This window comes from Ascaphus truei, chromosome 2 (genome assembly GCF_040206685.1).
Source record: "Ascaphus truei isolate aAscTru1 chromosome 2, aAscTru1.hap1, whole genome shotgun sequence".
Taxonomy (NCBI): domain Eukaryota; kingdom Metazoa; phylum Chordata; class Amphibia; order Anura; family Ascaphidae; genus Ascaphus; species Ascaphus truei.
In genome coordinates this window covers 417,965,319-417,982,831 of record NC_134484.1, presented here as the reverse complement: position 1 = coordinate 417,982,831, position 17,513 = coordinate 417,965,319, and the positions used below count along the sequence as shown (strand labels likewise).

Sequence of the window (17,513 nt, the reverse complement as noted above, 5' to 3'; positions counted from 1 at the left end):
GACGATAAAATCCCAATGGGTAAACAGTTGTCCTCTGAACAAAAAGGGGACTTGTTAGCAATAATTACTCAATTCCAGTATGTTTTTTTTGACTTACCAGGACAAACTAACTTAATTTCCCATGCAATCGAGACAGCACCTGGGGTAAAAGTACGTTCCCGTCCTTATAGGTTGCCTGAAAGTCGTAGGGCTCTGGTAGAGAAGGAGGTACAAGAAATGTTACATTTAGGAGTGATTGAGGAATCATGCAGTGAGTGGTGTAGTCCACTAGTTATGGTCCCTAAACCCGATGGAAAGGTAAGATTTTGTGTGGACCTCCGAAAGGTCAATGCGGTATCCAAGTTTGACACATATCCGATGCCAAGGGTGGACGAATTAATTGACGCCCTTGGTAACGCGGAATATAAATCCACGTTGGACTTGACAAAAGGATACTGGCAAATACCCTTAGAGGAAAAGTCCAAATGCAAAACAGCCTTTGCCACTCCCATGGGTTTATACCAGTTTGTGACAATGCCATTTGGACAGCATGGAGCCCCAGCCACATTTCAGAGACTCATGGATAAAGTGCTGAGACCCCATAGGGCTTATGCCGCAGCCTACCTAGATGACATTGTCATTTATAGTAAACACTGGCGGGCCCATCTAAATAGGCTAAAAGCGGTCCTCAAATCTCTAAGAGAGGCAGGGCTCACAACCAACCCTAAGAAATGTGCCTTAGGTAAGGCAGAAACCAAGTACTTAGGGTATGCAGTGGGAGGTGGAAAAGTAAGGCCACTAGCCAACAAGGTAGTTGCCCTGAAAGAAGTTCCGACCCCCCAAACAAAAACGCAGGTACGCTCTCTGCTGGGTTTAGCAGGGTACTATCGGCGGTTCATCCCTAACTACTCGGAAGTTGCAGCCCCATTAACGGACCTCACAAAAAAGTGTGCCCCTACACAAGTGGTATGGTCAAGAGAGTGTCAGAGAGCTTTTGAGGACATAAAAAGGTGTCTATCAGAGGGTCCCGTCCTTAGAAGCCCAGACTTCAACAGGCTTTTGTAGTGCAAACCGATGCATCAGAGATAGGGCTAGGGGCAGTGTTGTCAAAACAGTTTGAGGGAGTGGAACATCCGATCCTTTTTCTGAGTAGGAGTACTCTTTGATAAAGTCCCGGAGAGCGACGAAACGCGTCAGAGTGCCCCTTCTGTGATGTACAGCATGTACCATTAAAGCTGATTTTAATTTTACTTCTCTCTGAGCTGGACTTTTGTTGCTGTGACCGCCTCCTACCTTCTTTTTTACCTGCATACTCTATGGCCGGTGCACGCAGGCATTTCACCGTTGGATTTCCAAGTCTGGAGAGCTGACGTCTTTTTCTCCAACCTACACGTGTGGGCACGCCGGAGCGCAGTGAACGCAGAGATGCGCCAGCGCTCCTCCTCTCGGCAGGAAAACAGCATGAGCACGCCAGGTAGCTGCTCCTTACACGGACATCGTGTTGGTGTTTACCTCGGAGTGAGGACACCTCGGCTACCCGCGCGGTGAGGAACAGCACGTCAGCGAGAGCACTCCAGCTGGACACCCGGCATCACTTCGTGGATAAGCTCACGGCGGCCACAAGAGGATACAAAAGACACCGGGTCGGGTAAGGGAAGCAGCTTGTGGCATAAGGAGGTTCATGAGTGGGGTGTTCCTGGACGCTTCATCTCCTGTACCCTGTCGCAGTCTGCTAACGGGCCCCCCACCCAGGGTGAGTTCAATCTAATTATCCCTTATTACTATATTCCAATGGTGAATTGCTATATACCTTCAGTGGACTGTGGATTATTTCCCATACTAACATATACGTGACTTTGGCAGCATCAGTCCTTTTGGGTTCATTCCCTTAGTTTTTTGTTATACCAGTTTGTGACAATGCCATTTGGACTGCATGGAGCCCCAGCCACATTTCAGAGACTCATGGATAAGGTACTGAGGCCCCATAAGACTTATGCCGCAGCCTACCTAGATGACATTGTCATTTATAGTAAACACTGGCGGGCCCATCTAAATAGGCTGAAAGTGGTCCTCAAATCTCTAAGAGAGGCAGGGCTCACAGCCAACCCTAAGAAATGTGCCTTGGGTAAAGCGGAAACCAAATACTTAGGGTATAGAGTGGGAGGTGGAAAAGTAAGGCCACTAGCCGACAAGGTAGCTGCCCTGAAAGAAGTTCCGACCCCCCAAACAAAAACGCAGGTACGCTCTCTGCTGGGTTTAGCAGGGTACTACCGGCGGTTCATCCCCAACTATTCAGAAGTGGCAGCCCTTTTAACGGACCTCACAAAAAGTGTGCACCTACACAAGTGGTGTGGTCAAGGGATTGGCAGAGAGCCTTTGAGGACATAAAAAGGTGTCTATCAGAGGGTCCCATCCTTAGAAGCCCAGACTTCAACAGCCCTTTTATAGTGCAAACAGATGCATCAGAGATAGGGCTAGGGGCAGTGTTGTCACAACAGTTTGAGGGAGTTGAACATCCTTTCCTTTTCCTGAGTAGGAAATTGTTCCCAAGGGAAAAAAACTTCTCAGTGATTGAGAAAGAGTGCCTCGCAGTAAACTGGGCAATCGAGGCTTTGAGGCATTACCTGGCAGGAGTCCATTTTACTTTGGTGACGGATCATGCTCCACTGAAGTGGTTAAATAGCATGAAGGATTCCAATGCTAGATTGACTAGGTGGTATATGGCCCTCCAACCCTTCTCATTTGAGATTCAGCATAGGCCGGGAAAAGAGAACGCAAATGCTGACTTCTTTTCTAGAGAAGGGGTGGATGGTCGGGCTTCAGCCGTGCGTAGCCCCAGCCACACACTAACAGGGGAGGAATGTGACAGGGTAAACAAAAACCACCAGTTATATGCCTGGAAAACCTATGTCTAGTCTGCAGTGCAGCACTGACTAGGTTAACTTCAGCTGGGAACCTCAGGACAATTAGTTGGATCCCAGCTGCCTAATCAAGGTGTGTTAAAACCCAGGCTGTAGACAGATGGAGGCTGTCTGTTGAGGAGTGAGGAGTAAGCTGCTAAGGAGATTGCTAAAGAGTTTCCTGATACAAGGTCTGATTAGAAAAGTAGATGAATTGTGAACTGTCTGTCCCCTGCATAGAAAAGAGCAACTGCCATATACACTGTCTGCTAAAGAGAAACTGTTTTTGTCTGTCTGCTGAAGAAAAGCCATTTTCCTTTTGTTGCTGATGGAAAGCTATTTTTGTTTTGTGTGCTGTATATTTGTCAAGGCTAAATAAATAAGCCTTGTCCAGAAACCCGCGTGTGTAGTTGCATGTACCATGCAACACCCTCCCTAGAGGAGACACTACTACGGCATCTCGCAGGACGCAACCTCCTCCCACCAGGTGATCCCACCCCGTGTCCAGTGACTCCACACAATATGTCCCTTTAAATGATATGGATGTGTGTGTGACTGCGCAGCCACTAGTCCCGTGTGAGTACTCTGTTGGAACACTTATAACGATACCTGCCTGGTGCGGCGGCACCTGGCTTTACAGGATCTTCTCAAAGGATCAGACGAGCTCCTACACGACATCCAGGATCCACCTGCGTGGTGATCCGTCAGGGGCGATCCCACCCTGAAGATGGTCCAGCTCTCTTTAATGGCGGAGACTTGAGCCCAAGTCTCTCAGCAGAAAACACAGTGTCCGCTGTGTCCATATCTAGAAAACGGCTAATGGGGCAGGGTCCCTAACCTAGGACCTGTCCCTATAACATTCAGCTACTGGTGATTCAGGGCTATCTGGGGCCTAGGGGGAAGCTGGCCTAGTGCAGGGAGTCACTGACTCCTGCACCCTACCTCCTTCCCTTAGCTGCTCCGGTCACCATCTAACTAGCGTGCTGCAAGCCCGCGAAATGTATCTATCCCTGAGCAGGGAGATACTCTAGCCCTATTGGCTCCCTGGGATCATGTGGCTCTGCCCCTGTGCACCCTGGGGGCTGACTGCTCTTGGGAGCTATTCTCCCTGCGGGGCCTTGCGCGCACTACCTTTGCGCATGCGCCAACCTCTGTAGTGGCCACCGGCTACTACCACCCGTTGCACATGCGCAACTACATAGAAGATGGCGGTGCCCTTCTCGGGAGACGCCGGGGACTCGGAGACACCGAAAGCGCTCCCTGCACTAGCCCCCACCCTCCAGAAGTGCCGGCGGATCTGTCGCGTGACCCTCGGCAGCGGAGGTAAGAGGAGGGGGGGTCGCGGGACAAGGGGACCTGGCTACATTCTCCCCCTGGTAAAAACCCCAATGTCCTCGCTTGGGACACAACTTAACCATGTACAGAAATTATATAATAAAAATGCATTTCAAAATATAACTTAGCACATTCGCATTGACTTTATACGAGGTTGCATAATTCTGTGAGCATCACAATCACAGATTGGATCTTGCTCCGAGACCACTGCAGAGCCTCATAATGGGGTGCCCCAATTTGATCATAGGTTGCCCGAGTTGGAGGGTACCTGACTCTTTGGCTCCTTCGGAGCTGTTCTTCTGCAACTCCCTCAGGGGAGAAATAAACACAGTCCTGAGGCTCAGCCTCTTCCCTTGAGGGGAGAAATGTCTCTGCACAGTCTCTGTTAGGCGCAAAGCACAGGCTCTGTGGATCCAAAGGCTGACCTGTTAGTGCCACCTTAGTAGGCGTTGGCCTACGGGGCCCTTTACCCGTAGCTCCTCCGGGAGGTGCCCCTTCTGTGGAGAAGTCCCTTTGAGAGGGTCCTTCCGTAGGATCTTCAGGAGTTTCAGAGTGGGTCTCGTTATTGACAGTCTCTTGACCCATCTCTGATAAATCGGACTCACCGTTGAGCGGTGTGGCCAGTATCTCTGCTTCCTCATCTCCCACTTGTGGAATGGGGAGAAGATGATTACGGTGCCATACCTTTACCCGGCCTTCAGTGTCATTGATGCGATAGACCGGGAGGCCAGGCACCTGAGATTCTATTTCATATACCCCGTCTCTCCATCGGTCGGCCAGTTTGTGTTTTCCCGGGACTCCCAGATTTCAAAGCAGCACAGCGTCCCCAGGACGAAGTTCCCGATATTTGACCTTATGATCGTATCGCCTTTTATTTCCAGCGTTCAGCTTAGCTGTATACTTCTCAGCCTGTTGATAGGCCTGCTGTAAACTGTCTTTAAGTCTTTGCACGTATTTGAAATGGGTAGCATTGTGTATCCCATCCGTCGAGACTCTAAGACGTACATCCACTGGCAGTCTCGCCTCTCGCCCAAACATGAGGAAGTATGGGGAGAATACAGTTGACTCGTGTCGGGTACAATTGTACGCATGCACCAGGGCCTCCACGTGTCGACTCCATTCAGTTTTCTGAGCATTTTGCAGAGTTCCGATCATGTCCAGTAAGGTTCGATTAAATCGTTCTGGCAGTGCATCTCCTTTGGGGTGATATGGGGTCGTTCGTGATTTGGCGATGTTCAGCATTTTGAGCAGTTCTCGGATCAACGTGCTCTCGAAGTCCCGACCTTGGTCTGAGTGAAGGCGGTTGGGAAGACCGTAGTGCACGAAGTACTGCTCCCATAATATTTTTGCCACTGTGATGACTTTCTGATCTTTCGTGGAGAAGGCCTGGGCATACCGGGTGTAATGGTCCGTGATGACCAGCACGTTGCATATTCCCCGGCTATTGGGCTCAATGCACAGAAAGTCCATACACACAAGGTCCATTGGGCCAGAACTCTTCAAATGGCCCATGGGAGCAGCTCTGGTAGGCAGGGTCTTGCGCTGTATACACTTAGTACAACGGCGACAGTGGCGTTCTACAGCCTCTCGCATCTTGGGCCAGAAAAAGTGGTCTCTGACCAACCCAAAGGTCTTCTCTACACCGAGATGTCCATGCTCATCATGTAGGGACTTCAACACCATGTATTCCAAGTTCTTAGGAAGGACTAGTTGTCGCCTATCCGGGTGATTGTGGTATTGCACCACCCGATAGAGTAAGCAGTTGTCTATTTCGAATTTGTCCACTTCCCGCATGAGCAAGGCCACCAAGTCATTGGGAGCACGCTTCAGAAGGGCTGGGTCGGTGGCGATCCCTTGAGCAGACACGATGTGCCCCACGTAGGTCACCGAGGTGTGACAAAACCGGCACTTGTCTAGAGACAATTTCAACCCTTCCTTCCCAAGATGGTCTATCACTTTAAGCAGCCTTTCTTCATGCTCTTCCAGAGTTCTTCCGAAGACAATGATGCCGTCCAGGTAGATGGGACACTCCCAAGGGTTCATGTCCCCGATAGTCTTCTCCATCAGTCATTGGAAGGTAGCAGGGGCCCCACATATACCTTGGGGCATAAGTGTAAATTGGTAGAACCCCAGGGGACAGACGAAGGCTGTTTTCTCCTGATCCTCTGCATTCATAGGTACCTGATAGTACCCGGATCGTAGATCGAGCACGCTGAACCATTGGCTTCCGTTCAGAGTATTCAGGATCTCTTCAATGCGAGGAAGGTTGTACTGATCCGGTATCGTACGATTGTTTAGGGTTCGATAGTCGACACACAGTCGTACGGATCAATTCTTTTTCATCACCACCACTATGGGTGACGCGTAGGGGCCCGAGACTCCGTCAAAATCCCAGCGGTCTCCATTTCCTGTATGACGTTCCTCACATCGTCCACATCCCGCGGGGCGATACGACGAGAGCGTTCCCGGAACGGGGTGGCATCATTCAGTCGAATGGCATGTTGGGTGCTGCGACTGCACCCCACATCCATCTCACTCATGGAGAACACAGTCCGTCGTTTATTCAATTGGGTTGTCAGCCGCTCTTTCCACTCGGTGGGCAATGTCGACTCGCCGAAGTTGAAGTTCAGATCGACTAACCGCTCATTCACTGCCGCAGCATTCACCTAGGGCGTTGTTTCCACAGGGCTGACCGGATATATGCAACCCAAACTGTGGTCGGCATCAAGTTCCATCGGGAAGGGGGAGATGTTCTGCACATACACGTAGGTTCGTAGAGGGATTTTAGTCGTCCACTCCCTCACCTCGGGTAGTACCCTATACCCTCTCTGAACTTCTTCCTCAGGGGTACTCTCCAGAGAGAAAAGCTGATCGCTCTCATCTCGTTCGGGATAACAGCACCAGACGGCCATTCGTTGCACTCCCCCTGGTAATATGGTCGTCAGTCCGCGTTGACGATTGTAGAGATCCCTGTGGCGCTCCAGGGCATATACCCGGTTGCACTCCTCTCGTAGGACGGGATCTAGGAGCAAATTGGCCAGCAGCAACTTGTTGGTCTCTTTCAGGTACGCTCTGATTACAGCTTGTACTATATCAGTGTTGGTTCCCAAGATGATCGGATACTTGCACTGGTCTTGGGGCTCCGGGCATACCATTGCCGCTACATGCATGGGGTGTTTCTTGCCGGTGTTCAGTTGGAGTATTTCCAGTTGAACCCTTACAATCCCATCGATGGGGTAGTCTTTATTACTTAACCCCCTAACTTTCATATGGTCGGCCGCCCTCAGGGGGCAGTGTCTGAGGTGCTGGTCATAGAACTTGCGGTCCCGTGTCCAGTAGGGCAGATGCATAGATCCCTTCCAGTACAACAGGCACGATGGCCGCGGGGCCTACTTGACTGTAAGCTTCCCTTGGTGAGGAGTCCTCACCAGGGTCGGCATCAGAAGGGGCATCTTTGGTTCCAGGAGGGGGTTCTGAGTCAGACTCGGCCGTTTGTACTCGGCATACCATTGACCGGGCGGGATTTCTTCTACCGGGAGGTTTTTCCTCCGGAGGGTCCTCCCTCTCCGGACAATCGTTGGAGAAGTGACCCTTCTTCCCGCAGTTATAGCAAACTACGTCGCGGCGTTCAGGACGATCCTTGTACATGGAAGATGATCTGTCTGGAGCACGACCCTTCCTGGCAGGCGACTTTTGAGTCACTTCCTCCTCCTGTATGGAAGATTTTCTTACCCTTCGGAGAGGAGGTCACAGGGGTGTCACCCTTGATGGTATCCTTGGTCTTTTTGGATTCATGAAAATGTCGCTGCACCTCATGTCCTCGGATATGATGCAATAATTCCATGTAGCTGGGTGGTACCGCAGCGATCGGGACGGCCCGCATCATTATAGCTATATTGTGATCAGGTAACAACCCCTTTAGTAGCTGTTTGAATCGGTATCGGTCCGCTTCGGTGGCAGAAATGATGTTTTTGGACAGTAGGGTCCCCAGTGACAGCTGTAGTTCACGAGCGAAGGCAGATAAATCCTCTCCTTCTTTTTGGCGGAGAGCTTTGAACTGGGCCATCAGCTCATCCTCTTCTCGGGTATAGGACTGAGTGAGCATTTCCACCAGTTCCTGTGCCGTAACTTCTCCTTCCACTTCACGATGCGTCCGTACCAGCCGGGAGGCTGGGCCTCGGAGGCACTTAACCAGCCTCTGTCTTTTGCTGGCTTCGGAGCACGACCACTCCGCTATTGCTTGGAGCGTATGGTCCCTCCATGTCTCGATCCCTTCTTCTCCTGCAGGCGTCGGCAGAATCCCAGAAAAGGTCTTTAGTTTCCTGTAGCTCTGTGCTTGGGTCGAGATGGTTACAGCTACTACTAGTTGGGAGGCTATCGCATTCAAGGAAAGATCTCCACTAAGGGGCTGACTACTGGTTCCAGCTCCCACGCTAGGCATGGTTGGGAGGCCGCCTGACTGTCTATCAGGAGTAGGCAAGGTGGGTGGACTCCCCGCCCAGCTGCTGACTCCCCCGAAACCGCTCGGGGTGAAGGAGACCTTTGGGGGGCATACCCCTTCGGGCTTACTGGTGGACGGGTGGCTCGTGGTTGGTCCAGTACGGGCGGACGCTTCTTCGGACGCCTGGGTGTCAGGATAGATCATGAGACAGTCCTCTGCGGAGGGCTCGGGTAGGTTTAATACATGGGGAACAGTCTCTGAGCATATATCACTTTCCGTGGCCATGAGGTAGGTGGTTCCCCGGCCGTCAACATCAAGTTTAAAGTCTATCATTCGAGCAGTGGCCAGTCCCGGACAATCCCGTACTTGTGTGCGTACTGTGTAGAAGCCCGTATCATTGGATACTCCCGCCACTGCAACCACGCGCCATGGGGACACGTGGCGCGCTAGGGCCCAGTCGATTACATCTTGCTTGGATGGAACAGACATGATGGTGTTCAATTTGAACAAATTGATAAGGAATAGGGCACCCCAGGTAGAATCTCAGCAGCGCCTCCAAATGTAACGGATATTCCCCCATACAACCGCATATAATGTGTGTGTGCGGGGAACTTAGTGTTACCAGGTGTGGTGCTTTACCTGTTAGGCACACAGGAGGGCTGAGCTTCTGCCACGGGGAACCTGGGGCATGTATAATACTATGAGTAACCGCGTACTCGGTGCAGCGCCTCCACCTGTGATGGCTCCCACCAGAGAGGGAGTGGTTCCTCGCAGGACAATATATATATATATCACTACACACACACAGCATGTAAACCAACCAATGACTTTACTATTGCATATAATAACCAGGTGTCCCTCCCTAGAGGAGACACTACTACGGCGTCTCGCAGGACGCAACCTCCTCCCACCGGGTGATCCCACCCCGTGTCCAGTTACCCCACACAATATGTCCCTTTATATGATATGGATGTGTGTGTGACTGCGCAGTCACTAGTCCCGTGTGAGTACTCTGTTGGTGCACTTATAACGATACCTGCCTGGTGCGGCGGCACCTGGCTTTAAAGGATCTTCTCAAAGGATCAGACGAGCTCCTACACGACATCCAGGATCCACCCGCGTGGTGATCCGTCAGGGGCGATCCCACCCTGAAGATGGTCCAGCTCTCTTTAATGGTGGAGACTTGAACCCAAGTCTTTCAGCAGGAAACGCAGCGTCCGCTGTGTCCCTAACTAGCAAACGGCTAATGGCGCAGGGTCCCTAACCTAGGGCCTGTCCCTATAACACTCAGCTACTGGTGACTCAGGGCTATCTGGGGCCTAGGGGGGATGCTGGCCTAGTGCAGGGAGTCACTGACTCCTGCACCCTACCTCCTTCCCTTAGCTGCTCCGGTCGCCAACTAACTAGCGTGCTGCAAGCTCGCGAAATGTATCTATCCCTGAGCAGGGAAATACTCTAGCCCTATTGCTCACTGGGGTCATGTAGCTCTGCCCCTGTGCACCCTGGGGGCTGACTGCTCTTGAGAGCTATTCTTCCTGCGGGGCCTCACGCGCCAACCTCTGTAGTGGCCGCCGGCTACTATGACCCGTTGCGCATGCGCAACTATATAGAAGATGGCGGCGCCCTGCTCGGGAGCCGCCGGGGACTCGGAGATGCCGAAAGCGCTCCCTGCACTAGCCCCCACCCTCCAGAAGTGCCGGCGGGTCTGTCGAATGACCCTCGGCAGCGGAGGTAAGAGGAGGGGGGGTCGCAGGACAAGGGGACCTGGCTACACTTATTAAAATCTAATTAACAGAGAGAGGTACAGTAGGAATACTATACAAAACTCGGTTCAGTGAAAATCGAAAAACAAATCTTTAACTTGGCAAACAAGAAATGCTTTAAAATATTGCAATGTAAAACTGCAATTTGTTACATGCACAATAACCTTTAATCTACTATACGTACCAGTTCAGTTCCCTTTTCTCTAGTCACATAGTATTCTTCAGGAGTCAGTTTCTTTTGCCAGTCAGTGGTAACAGCAGATTCATCATATCTTGTAAGAGACCCTAAATCATCAATAAATAATAATTTAAAAAAAAGAACGGCAACGTGCCATTTGACATTGTAATACTCACATTTTTGGTCTGCTTATTCACATTAAATGAGAGAGCAGGCAATCAGATTTCTCCAATCTGATACTAGAGCTGAGCAAAACCAACTAGTTCCCCTTCTGCGGAATTTCCACTGACTGTATTACTTCTCGTGGAATTCTCTCGCTCTGATTTTTTTATACAACATTTTGGGGCCTATTCAGGTAGCTTTGATAAGTGACTTAACGCTTGTTAAGTGCACTTTCCAAGCGATTTTGCATGTGTACAGTAGCTACTCAGAAAGCTTCGCTAACATAGCAAAATCGCTTGGAAATGGCAATTTAACAAGCGATAGCACTCTGGCTCTGACTAGTCGTGCGGTAGCTCCAAAAATGCCCAAACTCGCATTTTTTGCCAGTAACTGCTATTCAGGTAGCTTCGATCTACACATTGCACCATAAACCTGCATATTTTGTTTCCGATCGGGTTCGCGATGTGCATAGGAAGGAGTATATTCTATTTTTACTGCATAGGATTCAAGCTGGGGGTCTGCAGCAATGACCCGCATTACTCTCAGCTCCGGAAACCCCATGCGTCAATCCTATGTAATAAAAATTACCTTCCAGCTTCATTACCTTAGTGGCTAAGCGCTAAGTTAATTAAGGGGTTAAATAGCAGTGCCTGGTTTGTTGGTGGTAGAGGAGGAGAGTGAAGCTTGTAATTGCCCCAGGGTCAGGTCGTTAGGCCTCCGGGAGTGGGAAACCCCTTCATTACCTTAGTGGTTACTACCGCTAAGGTAATTAATGGTTTAATCCCTCCCGCTACCCACCCAGGAGGTCGTTACTATCCATCCTGGGCCAAATATCACCTTCATAGTAGCTCCAGGGTGGGTGGTTAGGCCTCCTGGGAGGGGTTAACCCCTCCCTTACCTTAGCGGTTACAACCGCTAAGGTAATGAAGAGGTAAACCTCTCCTGTGAGGCCTAACTACCCCCTTCACTCACCCAGTCTACCACCAACACCACACACAGTAATGGGTTAAAGCCCTATTAGTCATGAAATAAATCAATGGCCAACCTGCAGTAAATAAAAGTTTTACTTACCCCTGCAAGGATAAAGGCCGGCCTCCTCTTCCGTGGCACCAACATTTACATTAAAAAAAACTACAGTAGCTACTGGCCAGAAACCTCTATATACACCTTAGTGGGTAGTAACTGTTATGGTAATTAAGGGGTTAACCCCCCATACCCACCCATGAGGCCTAACAATACTCCTGGGGCAACTACCCCTTCCCCCACCTCCTTTACCCCCATTCCCACAAATGGGAAAAATCCCTAGTAGCAAAATATGGTTAAAAGCATTTTTGCCCATTTGTGATGCCTAAATAAAAAAAATACACTATGAAATACACATTACCATACATTACAAAAGAAATACTAGCCAAGAAACCCATTGATTCTCACTGTGGTTACCTATGCCCTCAACGGCGGGCACAGATAGCCACATTAGCAATCAATGGGCACCCTAAAAAAATACATTTATATGAAAAACACATTAAAATACAATTAAACTAAACCGTAGCCAAAATATGCATTGGATTGTCACTATGGTTACCTATGCCCTCAATGGGGGGCACATATAGCCACATTGGCAATCAATGGGAACCCTAAAAAAATCACAATTGAATAAAATACAATAAATGTGTATCTTACCCTTCCCGGGATGAAGGCTTTCATCCTCCTCATCAAACTGCAGCAACAAACACTCTTGACCCATGAAGCAATAATCCTCAGCTTGCAGTACAGCATCATGCGCAAAAGTCCACCAACCTCAGTTGCTTGAAGAGGAGACACTGCTGAGTAGATCTTTCTTCTCTTAAACAGGTCCAGGAGATATTGACTCGCCATCTTCTTCCTTTCAATGAGACGTGACAGGCCTTATATAAATCCTGTGATGTCACATTTGATAGACCCATGATACATCCAACAATCAGATTAATAGATGTACCATGTGATGCATTTCCTTTTTTGGATGATGTGATGTCACCTTAAAGGGAGGGAAGCATATCTCCGATTGGATAGCTTCCCTCCCTTTAAGGTGACGTCAAATCACTCCAAAAAAAGGGAAGGACATCACATGGTACATCCACCAATCGAATTGGTGGTTGTACCATGGGTCTCTCAAATGTGACATCACAGGCCTTATATAATAAGGCCTGTCACATCTCATTTGACAGGAAGAAGATGGCAAGTTAACATCTCCTGAACCTGTTTAAGAGAAGAAAGAAGAAGATCTACTCACCGGTGGCTCCTTTTCAAGCAACTGGGTATCGTGGACTTCTGTGCATCATGCTGTACTTCAAGCTGAGGATCATTGCATTGTAGAGGTGGTGGGTGGTTAGGCCTCACGGGAGGGGTTAACCCCTTCATTACCTTAGCGGTTGTAACCACTAAGGTAAGGGAGGCGTTAAACCCTCCCTGGAGGACTAAACAACCACCCTGGGGCAACTATAACCTCCACCCACCCCCTCTACCACAAAAAAACCAGGTACAGCTATTTAACCCCTTTATTACCTTAGAGATTAGCCAGTAAGGTAATGAAGCTATGTTTTTATTTGAATTTTAATGACATGGTATTAAAGCAGGGGGTCCTGAACTGCATTAATTTCATGTCTGGGGACCCCTGCTTCCCCAGGTACAGGCCCCAGTTTCTCCGGCAAGTTTAATTCTCCCGTGTCACGTAAATCAATTGACTGATTGATTTACTGTGGATGAATAGCTCTGGGAAAAACTTACTAGGTTGTATAAACTGCTTATCTTTTTATTTGCAAAAACGTCTGCAGTTTACTATCTTATTTGAAGGATTTTTTTCAGAAGATTAGGAATAAACCCCCTCAGTATATGTTGCTTTACGTACAATTTTGAGCAAGTTGTCTCCGCAGATCATAAAAAAAGACCTTAGTTTATACTTTTAATATCGTTGTGCTGTGGATTTCCCTCCCATAACTGTACAATAATTCTGCAATAACACAAGCCTGCAATTCAAACTTCCATAAAAGAGGATGAAATGTCTGCTAACATTCTGCAATACTGATATGTATTTTGCTATAATCCCCCCTCCCCCCTAGACAAAGAAGTTTATGCCAGTAGCGGATGGTACAGGAAAACATAGGGGAAATTATGGATCCATAAAGAGTACAGGACGAATGCCAAATATAATATGTAAAGCCAGTAGAACCATCCTCATACTGATGAGACCCAAAAGGTCGAAACAGCTGTCTTTGAGTAAGTTTACTGGCTATGCACGTCTTTAACTCAAGCTGTGCTAAAAATCTGTGTAATACAACAAGCATATGCTTATAGGGGTCCATGTTAAAATGGATTTGAAGCAAAAGGTGACACTGTGTGGCATGTCATTACCCAGAATCCCTAGATGCAGTGGAAGCATTGTATGCTAAGAGATAGATAATGGTGAAAAGCAGGGTTGCAGACCGGTCTGTGACGTGAATGTACTTACAAGTGATATTTTTATTTGCAATATAATATTTGTAACTCCTGCTTTTTTGCGCCTTGTGATACTTTGCAATTTGACACTCAATGATGTACAAAGTAGGTGAAAGGTAACTTGAAACACTGATGTTAACTGATGCATGTTCAAGATGCCTCATTTAGGGCCAGATACACTATGCTCTGTTAAATCAGGGCAAATAATGGGAGAAGGATTATGGTGTTATTCACTAAACTGCCATAAACATTAACAAATCTTATTGGCATAAGCAATCACCAGCAGTTCTCTCCTTTTATCGGATAATCCCCCTGAGCAAAACCTTAGACCTTGATCTCTGGCTTCTACAGTATCTCTGTTTGTGTTCAATACCTCTCTTTCCGTAAATGTTACTACTGGTGACTTTAATGAGTAATAGCAAGAGAGACTCCATATGTGATACACACTAGAACTTCCACAAATTATACAATTTTACTTTTAATGATAAAATACAAACTATGAGGGGACAAGTATAGAAGCTAAAACTAGTGGAGCAGCGTACCTGTAACTAAAGAAATACGGTGGTCGTTTACATCTGCGTTGCCCCAAAGGTGACGCCTGATGGCGTTCCCCAAGAGCTGCTCTTCCCTGCACAGAACCAGCGTGCTATGGGTTAACTTTTGCTTGTACTATGTGGAATGTCAACCCCACCCACTGGAATGTTAATGAGCCAAGAGGACAAAGAACTTTGAATTCACAGCTGCATTCAATCTGAACCCCTTCAGTGTAGATCTGCGTCGCCCCAAAGACAGACAGACTTTGGCGTAGCCGAAGGGTGTGAGCTGTTTGTTGCCCTTCACTGATGTTTGGTGATGTTAAAGCTGCTCTATTTCAATCTGAAACTCACCACCCCTTTTATCCCCTCTACCAAATTTTCCAACCCAATCTGTCCATGAAATGTCTGTGAATTGACTGCATAACCTCTGTTCTTTTAATGTAACCATGTGTAACTCTGTGCCCAGGACATACTTGAAAATGACAGGTGATCCTCAATATATTACTTCCAGGTAAAACATTTAAAAAAAAAAAAAAATTGGTATACTGGCAAGGTATGGTGTGAGGTGTGCGTGACGTGAAAAAACAATAGTGTTACAGTGTGAAGTGTAAATAAAAAATCCTACTGGAGTGGCTGTGATAATGGTATTATGAAGCATATGTGCAAAAAACAAAAATACCGCCCAAAAAGCATTAAACCAACCTCCCTGCCTGATCACCTGTGGTGCTCACATGCAAACCTCAGCCCTCTCACAATCATGGTAGCGAATCAATGTGCTACATCCACATCAAAGTTATCTATCTATCAGTATAGTTTAGACCCGAAATAAGTCCTGCTAGAAATTTCCAAAGCCCTATGTTCAGGAGTTACAGTTTGCTGAAACCTGTGTCTCAGTCGCGCTCATGACGTCATTACTACCCAAGACGCATTTTGTTCTGCTTCCGAAGAAGTTCAGTAGAAATTCTACAATCTTTACAATTTGTTATTACATACTTCAGAAGATCAGTGAGGACACCATGGCCTGCCTAACTCCCAATTTTCAAGACAGCTTGATCCACTTTTGGGTTTTTAACTTCCACCCATAAGAATTCTGGGAATCTGTACTGTTTCTTTTCTGAACAACAAGACTACAATCTTCAGAATGACAAAGAATGTGTTTTCGTTTTAAAAGATTGGCAGAAACTGACCTGACAATTTACTGTAGATGACAGATATAGGGTTCTCTTGTTCCAATGTTTAAGTATCGACTTTGTGTCACTTCAAAATGTCTTACCCTTAGGCTGCACTTATAGTGCCGGCGACACGACGTCGCGTCAAAACAAATGCATGCCGTCGTCGGCGCTTATAGTGCACGCAATGGCGACCAAGCGCCAACGCTACCAAAAATCTGGTAGTCACTGTTATTTGATTTTTTTCAGCGACGGTCTCCCCTTGTGGTCAATCAGAGAGCTTCTCCGTCCCTCTGCCTTCCCCCTTTCTGACGTCACTGGCCTTGTAGCCAGCGACGTCGCCTAAACTTTAAATGCAACTATCACAATGGCGACAGGTGATGTCATCGGTCGTGTCGCCGTCGCCGGCAGTATAAGCGCAGCCTTACTGTGCCTGCAAGTATCCCAATATACACTACCTCTTAGGGCCCGTTCAATAAGCCTCAAAGCGCAGATCACACTGTGATCATTGACTTGAATAGGAGTTTTTGGCTGATCACAGAGCGATCTGCAGCCTCAGGAGTTATTCAATAAGCCTCAAACTGTAAGCTCTCCAGTGAAGGGACTCCTTTCCCTTTTATGTTTGTTGCCGTTATTGCATTATGAAGCAACATTAGAGAAAAGCTCTGTATCCGTGCTCAGAAAAGTGCATTGGCTATAATAAACCATGTAATGTATCCAGATATAACATCAAATCCACATGAATATCAGGTAGTTAATCCAGTAAGTCTTGCTTGTGAGACTATTCAAATAATGCTCCAATTTGGGGGAGGAGTAGATGAGAAGAAACAAGGAAAGGATCCCACAAGATGCACTCACTGGGGGTAGAGCTCAAAATAAATAAATTTTATTAATGATAACAAGAAAAAAACAATCTAATTAAAACCTGAAATCCTGGCGCATGTTTAGGCACAGCGGAGTGTGGAATGCTTGATATAAGTCTATGCCTGGGTATTAACACTGTATGAGTGATCCAGGATAAGGACTAGTAGCTCGTTCATAGCCTGGTGTTGGTAATGATAGTATAGAAGGTGACAGGTTGGTAGTCTATATGTGTAGATCCAAATATAGTCCAAATATAGTCACAGTGACATAAGGACAAACAGTAGTGGTCGTTTGTCAACCTTCTAAAGTCAGAGGTAGTGAGTCATTCACTCCCCATACCTCATGGTATATGACAAGTAGTGCCAAGGGTTAAACACCTGTACCATTTATCCATGAATATCAGACACCAAGCACAATGTTCATATATAATTATCCCTGATTATGCTGCAGTCATGATGTTGCTAAGCAGGTAATAACAAATGTTTGCTCAAAAAACGACTTTTGTTCTGCTGCATGTGGGTATGAAGGGGTTAACCAATTGTCCCACTTTATCCCAGGTTACTCCACCTCTCCCCCCCCCCTCCCTTATTACTACAGGAGTAGATGAGAAACAGACACCTGGGCTGACCTAACTGTTCAAGATGAATGAACAGTAGAACCCCAGCTTGTAACTTCATATGTATAACACATTCCCCTGGGGCTAGACTAGAAAGCT

At 47.6% G+C, this 17,513-nt stretch overlaps 1 protein-coding gene across 1 annotated transcript in view; it reads right to left on the bottom strand.

The window, feature by feature from the left end:
* The window catches only part of MSRB2 (methionine sulfoxide reductase B2), a 41,514-nt gene that overhangs the window by 17,013 nt on the left and 6,988 nt on the right, over window positions 1-17,513 (bottom strand). The window contains exon 2 of the mRNA XM_075587569.1: window positions 10,603-10,703. Coding sequence (XP_075443684.1) covers window positions 10,603-10,703 — 101 coding nt within the window. The remainder of the gene's footprint in view (window positions 1-10,602; window positions 10,704-17,513) is intronic.